General features: G+C 45.4%; 5 protein-coding genes across 5 annotated transcripts in view; 3 read left to right on the plus strand and 2 right to left on the minus strand.

Moving 5' to 3' along the window:
• Positions 1-736: 736 nt before the first annotated feature.
• Positions 737-2,086, plus strand: PCYB_084190 (ATP-dependent CLP protease; the record flags this gene model as incomplete). Its single annotated transcript, XM_004222157.1, has 2 exons — positions 737-1,052; positions 1,164-2,086. The coding sequence occupies exons 1-2, from the start codon at positions 755-757 to the stop codon at positions 2,084-2,086; spliced, it is 1,221 nt and encodes a 406-aa protein (XP_004222205.1). The 5' UTR covers positions 737-754.
• Positions 2,087-3,908: 1,822 nt separating this feature from the next.
• PCYB_084200 (microtubule associated protein EB1) lies at positions 3,909-4,542 on the minus strand (the record flags this gene model as incomplete). Its single annotated transcript, XM_004222158.1, has 1 exon — positions 3,909-4,542. A coding segment is annotated over one exon (634 nt), but the record flags the coding sequence as incomplete, so codon positions are not given.
• A 3,377-nt stretch (positions 4,543-7,919) lies between these two features.
• PCYB_084210 (60S ribosomal protein L7) lies at positions 7,920-8,821 on the plus strand (the record flags this gene model as incomplete). The annotated part of the gene is made up of 2 exons (XM_004222159.1): positions 7,920-8,042; positions 8,180-8,821. Coding segments are annotated over 2 exons (765 nt in total), but the record flags the coding sequence as incomplete, so codon positions are not given.
• Positions 8,822-10,673: 1,852 nt separating this feature from the next.
• Positions 10,674-11,706, plus strand: PCYB_084220 (40S ribosomal protein S12). Its single transcript, XM_004222160.1, has 2 exons — positions 10,674-10,923; positions 11,151-11,706. The coding sequence occupies exons 1-2, from the start codon at positions 10,843-10,845 to the stop codon at positions 11,496-11,498; spliced, it is 429 nt and encodes a 142-aa protein (XP_004222208.1). The 5' UTR covers positions 10,674-10,842; the 3' UTR covers positions 11,499-11,706.
• Positions 11,707-12,537: 831 nt separating this feature from the next.
• The window catches only part of PCYB_084230 (40S ribosomal protein S23), a gene marked incomplete at both ends in the record, with an annotated part of 1,003 nt that continues 255 nt past the window's right edge, over positions 12,538-13,285 (minus strand). The window contains one exon of the mRNA XM_004222161.1: positions 12,538-12,786. Coding sequence (XP_004222209.1) covers positions 12,538-12,786 — 249 coding nt within the window. The remainder of the gene's footprint in view (positions 12,787-13,285) is intronic.

Here is a 13,285-nt window from a genome sequence, read left to right on the forward strand (position 1 = left end):
ATAGCTAGCTTAAAATTTTGGCTATTTTTTCGTCACTTCATGTTTTTGTGTCCCCCCGTTTGCACACACCACCTGTTTTGCTCTGCACAGGGGTTTCACCAAATTGGTGCTATGCTCAACCTTTGGCTTTCCACATTTTTCACGTTTTCTCTTTTTCCCCTTTTTTCTCCGCTTTGCTGGCACTATTCAGAACCGGCTCCGTGAAACTCCTGAACTGCGCGGGGCTGAAAAAAAAAAAGAAGAGAAAAACCTGCCAGGCAAGGTAAAAAAAGGGAAAAAATAGGGGAAATAAATAGAAAAAAAGGGGAAAAAAAAGGGAAAAAGAAAGAGGACGAAGAGTAACCCCCCGCTTTACTGCTCCTTGGTTGTGTAGAATAAAGGACGCCATAATGACAAATGAAAGTAACCGAATGGATGCTCTCCCAGAATGCAACTAGGTTGCGATGGGAGGGGATATTCGAATGGAAGGAGTCATAGAGCTATCCGAAGCTGGGCTATCTGTTCGTTGTTCATTTGTGCCGCGTTTCCAAGGCGGCGGAGTTTAGTCCTTCCCCTTTTTTCTCCATTTTGAAGTGGGTCATTCCCTTCCGCATTACATGTGTAAGCGTTGACTTCCCCATTCGCGGGGCCGAAGGGAACGCAGAGGCTCCCCCCCACGGCTCCAGCCTTACACGGAACGCAGCTAGCGTGCCTGCAGGGTGAAGGAACAAACGTGCACATATATATATATATATACGTACATATATATTTGCGCATGCGCACGTGCAAAGATGCGCGCTTGGCCCCTTCCGCCCTTTTTGCCAAACTTTTTAAAAGGAACACTACTGTTTTAAAATTTTTTAGTGGAACGCATTCCCTGCGCTCATCACCTGGCTGCATTGCAGAAATGGTATGTTTATTTTCGCTGCTGCTTTTCACCCTACTGAGAAATAACAAAACGCATGCAAAAAGGAATACACACAGGTTGAGCGCGGCGCCGTTCATACAGTTCCCGGGCGGAGGAGTTCCCCAAGGGAAGGCAAGGCACAACTGGGCAGGCAGGGGAAGCGATGGTGGGTGCGCCGGTAGGTGCAGCGGTAGGTGTAGCGGCAGGTGTAGCGGTGTATACGGCCGCTGCAGCAAGACGAGGGGGGCGTCCTCCAACTCGTTACCGCTCTCGATAGGGGATGAACAGGAAGGTGTCGAACCGGGGGAGGAGAGCGCATCAGAGGGCGCGGCAGATGGGGTATCCCGAAGTCACCCCCCTGCGAAGGGAATGAAAATTGTTAAGAATGGCGAGTTGTGCATGGATCCTGCCACAGGCGTGGGTGGTTTCCTCGTAGGGGAGGGAACCCGTTTAGAAGACCCCCCCCCCAAAGGAAAACAAATCCACAAAAGCAGCAGAGGAGGAAGCGGCATAATCAGCAGAAGAAGCGGCATAATCAGCAGCAGTAGCAGCAGGAGGTACAGGAGAAGGGAGGGGCTCCTTCCCCGAGTGGACCACATCAAAGATATGAAGAAGGACGTGAAGTTATTCTTTTTCAAAAAAAGAATAATCTACCTGACGGAGGAAATAAATAAAAAAACGGCCGACGAGATGATCAGCCAGTTGCTCTACTTAGATAACATCAACCATGATGATATCAAAATTTATATAAATTCCCCAGGGGGGTCCATAAATGAGGGACTAGCCATTCTGGACATCTTCAATTACATCAAGTCAGACATACAGACAATATCTTTTGGCCTAGTAGCATCTATGGCATCTGTAATTTTAGCTAGTGGCAAAAAGGGAAAGAGGAAGTCTCTCCCCAACTGTAGAATCATGATCCATCAACCTTTAGGCAATGCATTTGGTCACCCACAGGATATAGAGATACAGACCAAAGAGATACTTTACTTGAAGAAGCTTTTGTATAATTACTTGTCTACTTTTACGAACCAAACAACTGAGACTATTGAGAAAGACTCAGACAGGGATTACTACATGAATGCGCTGGAGGCGAAGAGGTACGGAATTATTGATGAGGTGATTCAGACGAAGCTGCCGCACCCATATTTTGACGAGGCTGTGAGGGAATCAAGCAGTGGGGCACCTTCCGTGTAAGGTGTATAAGGTAAGCAGTGGCTGATCGGCAGGGGTAAGCTACTTTACCTTTCTGTCTCCTCCCTTGCCTAACGTCCACACAGGAGGGGTAAGCTACTCTACCTGTCTGTCTCCTCCCTTGCCTAACGTCCACACAGGAGGGGTAAAAATATGCACCCATTTAATTACACCTGTTTTTTTTTTGCGAAGTTAATTTTTTAGTTTTTGTAAAACAGTTTGAACGTACGTAAGTGCTTCATTTAAAAAAAAGAAAAAAAACAAAGGCATACCATGAGATGGACGAAACGGGGTGTCCTTTATGATACACAAAAAGAGGGCGCAAATGGGAAACGAGTTAATAACGTAGGATAGCGAGGAAGGAGCGAGTGTAGGGGGTACAAGGGGCTGAACGGGAGAAGCGTTCACGTAGGCGATCATTTGGAAATGCTGCTATATGGCGTCACCACCACTTCGAAGAGTGACCACTTCGAGAGAGCGACCACCTCGAAGTAGCGACTTCACTGGAAAAAATGGGGAAAAAAAAAAAAATGTCAAAGGGGGGTATAGCACTGCGGGAAGGGCATTGTTGAGTAAATACTCATTCGGGTGGAAACAACTTGGAGCGTCAATGAAAGAGACAATGCTGTTGGAGTTATGGCTAGACGGAGGGGTAAAATTTGGAGGCACAAATTTAAAGGGCACGTATATTGCACAGTTCTGGTGGGGAACACTCGTTTGTTTATCCGCTTGTTTGCTTGCTTGCTTACACAAATGGGGGGCGTAATTTGTATGGGAGACAATTGGGGGGGTTACTTGTCGGGTGAATCACCTTTCGCGGTTTGGTGCAGTCGGGGGGCTCGGTGCTACACGGTGGTACCTCTCCCCCCCTAGGAGCAGTAGGTGGGAAAGTCCATCGAACCCTGGTTGTTGTACTGCCCCGCGTACTGCTCCACCTCGCCGTTCTGTATGGAGTCGGTCTGCTCGGGGAAGTCGTGCGCGTTGTAGTGGTCATGGACGTGTGACAAGGGGATCTCATTATCAGTTTCGGCGTAGGCTTCCCCCGAGTGGACCGCTTCCACCCCGTTTGGGTCCACTTCCACCCCGTTTGGGTCCACTTCCACCCCGTTTGGGTCCACTTCCACCCCGTTTGGGTCCACTTCCCCCCCGTTTGGGTCCACTTCCCCCCCGTTCGGGTCCACTTCCCCCCCGTTCGGGTCCACTTCCCCCCCGTTGGCCTTCTCCCCAAGTGATATAGTCTGATGGAAGTACGTATTTTCGCGCGCATAGATGATGTGCTGTATGTCGCTCACCAGCAGAGCGCCGTCATCGGTCTGGTTGCAGAGCAGCTCAAGAAACCTCAACTTATTGTAGTAAAAATTTTTTTGGAAAAGTAAAACTTTTTTTTCGTTTTCCTGAGTTTTTAATTTATTTTGTAATGAGACAATTTCGCTGTTTTTTTTTTCCAACTGCATTTTGAACTTTCTGTTTTGTTCGTGTACGGAGAGGGCATCTTTGTGGTTCTCCCCGTGGGTGTTATTTTTGTTGGGGTGGTAGTACGTCGAAGAGGAGAGTGAGCCTCGCGAGGAGAGCTTTGCTGAGACGGACAGCCGCTTGTTCGTGGAGGTGGACGTGGGGAGATGGTTTCCCAGGTGTGTCCCTGTGGGGGGCATCCCCTGATGCGTTGCCCCACTGGGGTGCCTCTTATGAGAGTGAATCTCCTTGCACGAAAGGCAACTCAAGGTGTTCTCCCCTGTCGTGCTGAGCCATGCGGACCGTTTCTCCGTCTTCATAGGTTTTCTCCCCGTATGAGAGTGACACAGATTAGCAGCGCTGCTGTTGTTACTGGAGGATGTGGCGGCACGGATGCCCACACTGGTGGTGATATTATCCTGATTGACACTAGATCTGTAGTCATTGTTCCGTTTAGTCCCATTAGAACAAGTCCTATTTTCGTTATGCATCCCTTTCTCTTTGCCAATATGTATCTCTACCTTTGCCCAATCGGGTAAATAGCTATTTAGTAACTTGTAATCACCCCTATCTCCAAGGATGCATAATTTACGACGTTCCAAGGGGTCATAATTAATTACATTTTCATTATTATAGTCAATGATTCGTTCAAAAAAAGCTTTAAACCATTGGAGGAATTCTAAATTGTCTTGATATTTTCCCCTAATTAGTTTATCTATGTCCATATGTTTTTTAATCCCTAATTTGTTGAAAACGTTTTGAATTAGTTTGTAGTTTATTATGCACTCGTATTCTAACTTGGCATTCCACTTCACTTTGTGGAGGACTGACTTGTTGGGGAATAGGATGTCCAAGAGCTGTGTGTAGATGGCTCCGTTGGAGCATTGCTCGATTTTGGTTACGTTCAGCTTTAGCGTCCTATTCACCCACTCGATTAGTTCCTTTCGGCTCACGAAGAACGCCGAGTCCATCATGCCCAGGGAGGACGCCTCTCTTCCCTCGCTCATGTTGGCCTGTCCGTCAGTTCAGCTGCTTTGCCGTTTGAGGTTTGTGACTTCCCGGTTTGCGACTTCCCGGTTTGTGACTTCCCGGTTTGCGGCTTCCCCGTTTGCAGTTACCCCGTTTGCGGCTTCCCCGCTTAACCCCCAAACCGACACACAGGCGAGTCACTATCCTTATATTCGTTATGAACGTGTCTACACAGCACAATTAGGGGTACGTCAACCGTTTGGAGCGTTTCCGACTTTTTTTTTTTTTTTTTTTGGGCAGCTAGCTTTTTTTCATATTCAAAACAGGGGAACATCTCAACCGTGGCGCGAATGAAGCGCAAATAAAGCGAAATGTGTGTCTGACAAAGTGCGATATGGATAGAAGACCGCTAAACTGATGAATCGGCAAAGTGCCTCATTTTTGTGTTTTTTCCCCTCGCGGAGTAATAAGCCCCTTTTGCCCGCAAAAAAAGGGAAATTCAAAAGCGCATCGCCATTTCGACGCGCGCATATGTGTGCAGATAAATACTGCCATTTTTGGAAAAAAAAAAAAAAAAAAAAACGTCAGGGAAAAAAAAAAAAAAAAATCCCTTTGACTAGCCTTTTTTTTATACCCCTGTGCAACTGATAATTCTGACATAGACAGGTAAAAATGGGGAAAAAAAAAAAAAAAAGTCTGGTAAAAGGTAAAAATGTTTGGAATGGCGAGTTAGCAAAAGACAATAACACAGTTTGTGAAGTTTAAACAACTGGGATGGTGTGGAGACATTTATCTACGTTTAATTGGTGCTCTATGGATCTCATTTATTTCGTGTAAATTAAAAATGATCCCTGCTCTCCCAGCGCATCATTTTGACGAGTTAACTTCACTTTCTCGTTAGCGCAGTGCAAGGCGATGTGAAAAGTGGGCAACGAAAAAAAGCGAAGGGGAGGTTAAACATGTTGGTAACGTTTGTGCCATCGTCACGTGAAGATGCATTAAGGAGTCATTTTTTCTCATTTTTTCTCTTCACCTCCTTGTTGGAAAAGACGTAGGAACCATGTGAACAGCACGCAATGAACGACTACATCGCTGCGTATTTTTTACCCCTTCAGGGATGAACAACACGTGGGGTGTGATAACCACAGCGACGATTTATACAAAGGCGCATGCCGCGTGCACTTGTGGAAACGTTTTTGTCTGCCCCGAAATTTGCGAAAAAAAAAAAGTGTTAACAGAAGTGGACATACATTTGCTGCGGAATACCTTTTCACTAACATTCTGCTTGCACTCCCGTTTTTCCAAAATGGGCGAGAGGGGGGGGATTATTTTGTTAAGGGAACCATTTAAATGGAGGGGGCTCCACGGGGAAAGCACCTCTCAGGAAATTTAACACCTGCCGTTTTGGCAACTTATGCGAAATTTTTAATGTGTAGTGAGTGAAAAGCCGCTTATAATTTTTCCTTCAAATTTTAAGATTTGACAAAACAGTGCAGAGCAAAATGGAGTTTGAAAAAGGAATGATGGGAAAAAAAAGAAAAAAAAATAAACAGATTTGACCACCTGCTTTTCGCATCGGTATATACATTTAGGGGGTTTCATAACAACGGAAAAAAAAAAAAAAAAAAACTTGGCGCGTTGCAGTGAAGCAAAGCAGCAAAGCAGCAAAGCAACAACGCAGCAATGCTGGCGAAATGGAGAAAAAAAACGTGCCGCCAGATTTAAAGCGTTTCCTGTCCCCGTGTAAGTTTTAGCACAAGTAGGGGTTTATTCAAGCGGAAGGCGCAAAAATGAGTACAAGCTTGTTTGTGTTTATGTGATATGCATATAGCACTGCTCGTATGTATGCCGACCGGTTAATCGCTTACTATTGGCTCACCGCTAAGCAGCGTCATGGGCGTAACTGAACAATTTGGTTTGCTCCCCCTCCTCCATACGACGTGCGCGCGCAGTGGTGAGGGCCCCCCAATGCAAGTAACCTCCCTTACATTTGCCCCACCCAGTAAAGAGGATATATAAACAATAGCACACTGTGAGATGTTGTAATGGCAAATGACCCGTTGACTGGTCGGGTTGACTTGTCAATGTGATAATTTTTTTTATTATTTTTTTTTTCTTACATTTTGTTAGCCTGCTCAACCATTCGGCCACGCTACAGAGTTTATTTTTTTTTTTTACGGCACTGCGGTGATTGTGGTATGCACGGGGGGTGGTTGGTGGGTTCCGTTCTCAACTACGAAGTATGAGGGGTACAAAAAGGCGCACAGCACATGCCTAAAACAAAGCAAAAATCACATGGGTTAAAAAAAAAAAAACTTCCCCTTCGCCTCGAATATCCTAGTAGCTCATAAAACTACTGCACCTGCCGAGTGACCATCTTAGGGACTCTTTCCCACAATGCGCAATACTATTGTAAAAAAAAAATATGAGGGGAATTTTTAACTGCGCAAAATAAAAGTTGCACTGAGCAGTGGTGGGCATATGCATTTTATTATAGTATACTCTCGCGTGACCAAAAACGACCACGACGAAAAGTGAAAACTCTCATGGCAAATGCAGCGTGTATTATGTAATGTATGTACCTTTTTATCATCCCTTTTTCGTGACGAGGACTTGCACTTTTCCCTTCCGCAAAAACTCCCTGTCGTGTAGCCCATTCCTCAGGCAGATCGCTCAGGCAACGTGGATCATTTTGCTTGGGATTTTTTTTCGCCTCGTTTTTAGCAGTTTTTAACAGTTTTTTTGCCATTTTTTATTGCTATTTTTTAGCACCCTTTTTTAGCGTTTTTTTCAACGTTTTTTTTTAACGTTCTTTTTAACGTTCTTTTTAACGTTCTTTTTAACGTTCTTTTTAACGTTTTTTTTTAACTTTTTTTTTATTTGTTGCCCCCATTTATATTCTTCATTTTTTAAGAGTTCCCTGAAACTGAGAAGTCACTTTTCAAGGAAAGGAACTACGCCTTTGTAAAAAAAAAAAAAAAAGCTATCATCTGCAGTTTCGAATTGCGAAGCTTTGCCCTTTTTGTTAAGCGCTACAAAACGGGAAACTCGCGTTCTGCGATACAGGCCCATACGCCATACTGCATCCCTGAGAAAGGGGAAAAAAAAAAAAAAATCATTTTGCTTTTTCGTGTAAGCGATACGGAAGAAGGAACCCATTCCAACCATGGCGGTAAGGGAGAGCGCTACATGAGTCGATTGAATGTGACACAGATGGTGCGGATGATACAGTTCGGCGTGTGATGTGGTGTAGCACATTGGCTCACCCGACTTGCGTTTGCGCGAGTGTATGTTTAGCGTGCGCGGTGAGGGGTCGCGCTGCCTACACGTGATTGGCGTGATTGACGCGATTGACCTGCTTGAAGCGCCGACTGATCATACGAACTGGCCTTCCGCCTTTTCCCCCCCTCCACAGGATAGGTACGAGGAAGAGAAAAAAGATGCCGGAAAGAATATGATGAGCTTGAGGAAGAAGAAGCTGGAGAAGTTCCTCAAGCTGAAGGAGAAGAATCAGAAGAAAATGAAGGCACAGAAACTGGTAAGTTGGGGGTGCACCAGGAGGGAGGAGTGCATATGCGTTTACTGTGTTATTTGTTCCTTTTATTTTTCACCGTATGCTTGCGTACATGGGTGCACCCTTATCACACTTGTTCGCTTTCCCCCCTCCACACACAGATCAACAAGAAGAAGCGAACTGAGCTGCGACTACGCACATTGCGGTACGAGAAGGAGTACGAAGAGGAACGGAAGAAAATCATGCAACTTAAGAGAGAGGCAAGGAAAAACAACTGCTTCTACAGAGAAGCAGAAAAGAAAGTCGTTTTTGTAATCAGACTCAAGGGAGTAAATAAACTCTCCCCAAAAGTCCGAAGCGTTTTTCGTCTTTTAAGACTCCTTCAAATACACAACGGAGTTTTCGTAAAAGTCAACAAGGCCACTAAGGAAATGCTAAAAATCGTGGAGCCATTTGTTACCTATGGATACCCAACCATTTCAACCGTCAGGAAGTTAGTGTATAAAAGGGGTTACATTAAAATAGGAAAAGTCAGAAGATATGCCAGAAAAAAAATTCAAGATAACCAAGATATTTCAAAGTATTTAGGAAGGTATAATGTACATGGAGTTGAGGATATGATTCACCAGCTTTATACATGTGGACCTGCTTTCAAAAAAGTAAATAATTTTCTGTGGGCTTTTAAGCTGAAGCCTCCCAAGAAGGGTTTCAAAGCCAAGAGACACGCATTCAATGAACCCAGGCCAGGTGATTGGGGAAACAGGGAGACGCACATAAATGAGTTAATCAAGCGGATGATCTAGCAGAGCGGTTAAGCAGAGCGGTTAAGCAGAGCGGTTAAGCAGAGCGGTTAAGCAGAGCGGTTAAGCAGAGCGGTTAAGCAGAGCGGTTAAGCAAAGCGGTGAGGCGAATCAAGCGGTGAGACGAATCAAAACGGTGAGGCGAATCAAGCGGTGAGGCAAATCAAAGCGGTGAGGCGAATCAAGCGGTGAGGCGGAGTCGTCAGTGCCGCGCTGGGAATGCTCATTTTGCACGCCGCTCGCTTCATTTAAACAGCCCAGGAGAAGAATGCTCACCCGGAAGGCGCCTCCCCCGGCCCGCACGAACTGCGGCCCCGTTAGTGTAACTTCCCCATTCATCCTGTGCATATATTCCTACGTATTAACTTTTTTTTTTTTTTAACTTGCCAAAATAAATTAAGATAGCAGTGTACATACGCAAATGTTGGAAAAAAATATATCAACAAATTTTGTGTGCCCCGGGCGGGTGGCGACTGAGCGGCGAGTTAGCAGCGAGGTAGGAGCGAGGTAGGAGCGCTGTAACGGCGAATTAGCAGCGCTGTAACGGCGAATTAGCAGCACTGTAACGGCGAATTAGCAGCGCTGTAACGGCGAATTAGCAGCACTGTAATGGCGACTCCACAGATGCCGCCCTGCCAACCGTGTCCGCATCGAAATGCCCTTTTTGCAAAAGCGAGGCGGCTGCTCCCCTCCCTTGTTCCTACCACCTGTGGGGGAACTCCATTTTGACTTTTTTATGCACCGTTATTCTCATCACGGGAGGGCGGCCAAGTTTGTGTGTGTGAGGGGAGTAAAGTACAACCCTTCTCTCCCTGTAGATTACTCATCGTTACTGAAATGGGTTGGTTACCTCCGGGGAAGAGCCCCACAAAAGGGAGAAAGCATATCATCACTTACGATAGATATTAACATGCATGTTGTGTATGCCCACCTAGAGGTACAATTTTTATGAAAACTACAACCATGTGAACAAAAAAAAAAAAAGGGGGGCCACATAGCAACCCCACGAGGGAAACTATGTTCGTTTCGTTCGCCTGAGAAGGAACCACAGAAAGGTGCCAAAATAAAGCGGCCTCTCCATTTTATTTTTCCCCCTTACATAAGCAAAAAAAATATGGTTTAAATTCATACATTAGGGGATTTTTTTTTTTTTTTTTTTCAAAGCCTAATGGGGATCACACCTTACATTATGTTGTCACTTGCTTCTTCTGTGGCGTAAAAACGATGCGACTTTTTTATTTTGACCCGCCTCGAAATGTAGAAAAAAAGCTTACGATCGATCTCCAATATAAGCTTGTCTCCCCGGTGGGAGAGGGGGCATACCATCACATATGTACGTAGCATCACATATGTATGCAGCATCACATATGTATGCAGCACCACAGATGTACGTAGCATCACTTATGTATGCAGCAGCACATACTGCACGTACCAGCGCTGCAGTGCGTAATGATGCCTTTTGGTTAGCGGCGGCACATGGAGGCTAAATGCAGCAAAGAAGAGAAAAAAAAAAATGTCAATCCACAGAAGCACTGCATATACGTAGGCGCGAAAAAACACGTGACATTTTTTTTTACCATCTCATCATGCCCACTCTTGCTCTTGTATGCGCTGATAAACGAACACGAAACGAAACGGTTGGCATATGAAGAAAAAAATGTTAGCCTTGCACGAATTCTTTCGCGTGAACTGAACGCTCGATGCGCTGTTTGCACTGTTTGCACTGTTTGCGCTGTTTACTCCCATTTTATTTTTTTTCCCCTTTTTGAGATACCCTACAAGTTATATGCATCTTTTTGCTGACCCACGAATAAGGTAATTTTTTTTTTTTTTTTTTTTTTCCCTGCGTGTTTTTGGTTCATTCACTCGTACGTAGCTTTTTCAGTTAATAAAATTCTTTCCCTTTCGCGCATCCTGTTTGTGGGACCGATCATCAATACATATACTGGTTAATCGTTTTAGCAGTTTCGCTTTCACGCGGTTTAATTTCCCCATTTTTGCTTCCCCCCTTTTGCTTGCCCAAAATGACCGACGTCGAAAGCGTTGACAACAACGTAGTCGTGGAGGAGAAAACCGTTTTCGATCACACCACGGCCATACAGAAGGTAAGAACACGAGGAGAAAGAAAAAAGAGAAGTGCTGAGAAGGGTTGAGAAGGTTGAGAAGTGTTGATTGGGGTTGCCTGCGCGCAGAGATGATGCGGAGGTGACCGGGCTGGCTGGCTGGCACAAATTGGAGCGTGCATATACATGCACATGTATATATATGTATTATTTTTTTTCTTTTTTTTCCCCTTTTTTGCGTGGCTGTGCCATCGGTCCCCCTTTTGCAGGTTTTGAAGAACGCCCTGGTACACGATGGGCTCAAAATAGGAATCAGAGAAGTCATTAAGTCCATCGAGTCGAAGGAGGCCAAGGCATGCTTCCTGTCGGACGTATGTTCCGAGCCAGCATACAAAAAATTAATCACAGCTTTGTGTACAGAAAAGAATATACCCCTTTTTATGGTCGAAAATGACAGCAAGGATTTAGGCCAGTGGGTTGGCTTGTTCAAATTAGACAAGGAAGGGAATGCAAGAAAGATTATTGGCGCGAGTTCCGTTTCTATTATTGACTTTGGCGAAGAATCACCTGAGAGAGATTATTTAATGCAACAGAACCAGCCCGCTGCGGCTGCTTAAGAGAAAGGGGGGGGGAGGGACGTATTGACAACTGGACGACCCCCCTTTTTTTTTTTTTACGCTTCCAACGAATGCGTGTCGCATTTTGTGTACCACTGCGTGTGCCTTTCCTTAAGGCAGAGATAGTAGCACCCGGTTGGGTACCTTTTTTTTTTTTTTTTAACTCTGCATCGATACGTTTAAATGTAATGTGCCGCTATTACTACCGCAACGTTGCATTTTGAAGTCGTGTCACTATCGGCTCGTTGCACACACAGATAAAGAAACGAAAAAGCGGAAAAGAAAAAACTTTTTTTTTTTTTTGCAACAACACGTTTAACCAAACAAAAGGGAGTCATTATAGACAAGGGGGGGAGGAAGATCTCCCCAGCGTGGGAGAAGTGAACCCACAAAGCGGTCACTCCGTAAAGCGGCTACTCCAGCACTGCAAAATTGCTACGCTGCAAAATGTCGGCCAATTTTCTCCGTCTCGTGCAACGCCCCAAAGGAGTGCCCCACAGATGGGGAAAGAAACCCCACAGGGACGTTTTCCCATTAGAATTTTTACCAACCCTCTTTCGTGTTTTCCTCTCGAGAGGAATGCACACGGGGGAAGTAGCACACCTAACACAATTAAACACTGACAGATATGCTTATATATTTCCCTTAAAAAATTTTTTTCCAATTGGCGTAAGATTCGTTTACTTTTTTTTTTTTTTTTCCTTTTTGCGTTACAGTTTAAAAGTGCTGATCATGTACAGCCTCAACCCGTTTGTGAAAAAAAAAAAGAAAAAAAGGGTAGAGTACCAACCGTGGATCCCAAAATGGCAGAATGAGGGGCGCGCGTTAAGGGAGACTCAACACGGGTGGTGTTCAACGCGCTTGTAAAGAGCACACAGTTGAAGGGGCACCGCTACGACAGCGCGGAGGAACAGCATCGGCACTGCGCCATACGGTGCGATGGCACACTGCACGACGGCACACTCTGCGATGGCACTCTCTACGGTAACCCACTGTACGACGACCCACTCTACGGTAACCCACTGTACGACGACCCACTCTACGATCTTGGCTTCTCCTTCTTCTCTTTAAACAGGGCTAGCAGGGACACCCGAGCTACTTTGACCACCTTAAATTTCACTCCGGGCAAGTCACCAACAGAGTGACCACTTCGTCCAAATCCTGAGACCAACACCTCATCGTTTTCGTCGATAAAATTTAAGCAACCGTCTCCAGGAACGAAAGCTGTGATTTTCTTTCCATTCTTAATCAACTGCACTCGGACACACTTTCGATAGGCGGAGTTGGGCTGCACAATGGGGTGGTGAGAAATTAACATGTGTACATGGAAAAGTGAGGGGGGAGAGAAGGGGGGCTGGGCTCCTCCTCCATATGGGAAGGGGTTCACAGAAAGGGGAGGACTGGGCCAACCGCTCTGACCACTCCAACTAAGGAGGTACAAATTCGCTCCCTCACAACGCTGATTCACAACGCTGGCTCGAAATATGCATGTAGAAACGTTAACATATTTTTATGCATTGAGGAGTCATAAAAACAGAATAGATGTTAATTCCATTTCTGATTTTTTTTTTTTTTTGTATCCATTTTTTGACTCATCAGCTCGTTGGTGTATACATGGGCTCATGAAACACAAATGGAATGGAGCAGCAATTGGATGGGGTAGCGGTTTGACGGGGTAGCGGTTTGACGGGGTAGCGGTTTGACGGGGTAGCGGTTTGACGGGGTAGCGGCTTGACGTTTTTCTCTCATCGCCACGTGGTCCCTCCGCGGCGATCCGCTGATACAGA

Source organism: Plasmodium cynomolgi, chromosome 8 (assembly GCF_000321355.1).
Source record: "Plasmodium cynomolgi strain B DNA, chromosome 8, whole genome shotgun sequence".
Lineage (NCBI taxonomy): Eukaryota > Apicomplexa > Aconoidasida > Haemosporida > Plasmodiidae > Plasmodium > Plasmodium cynomolgi.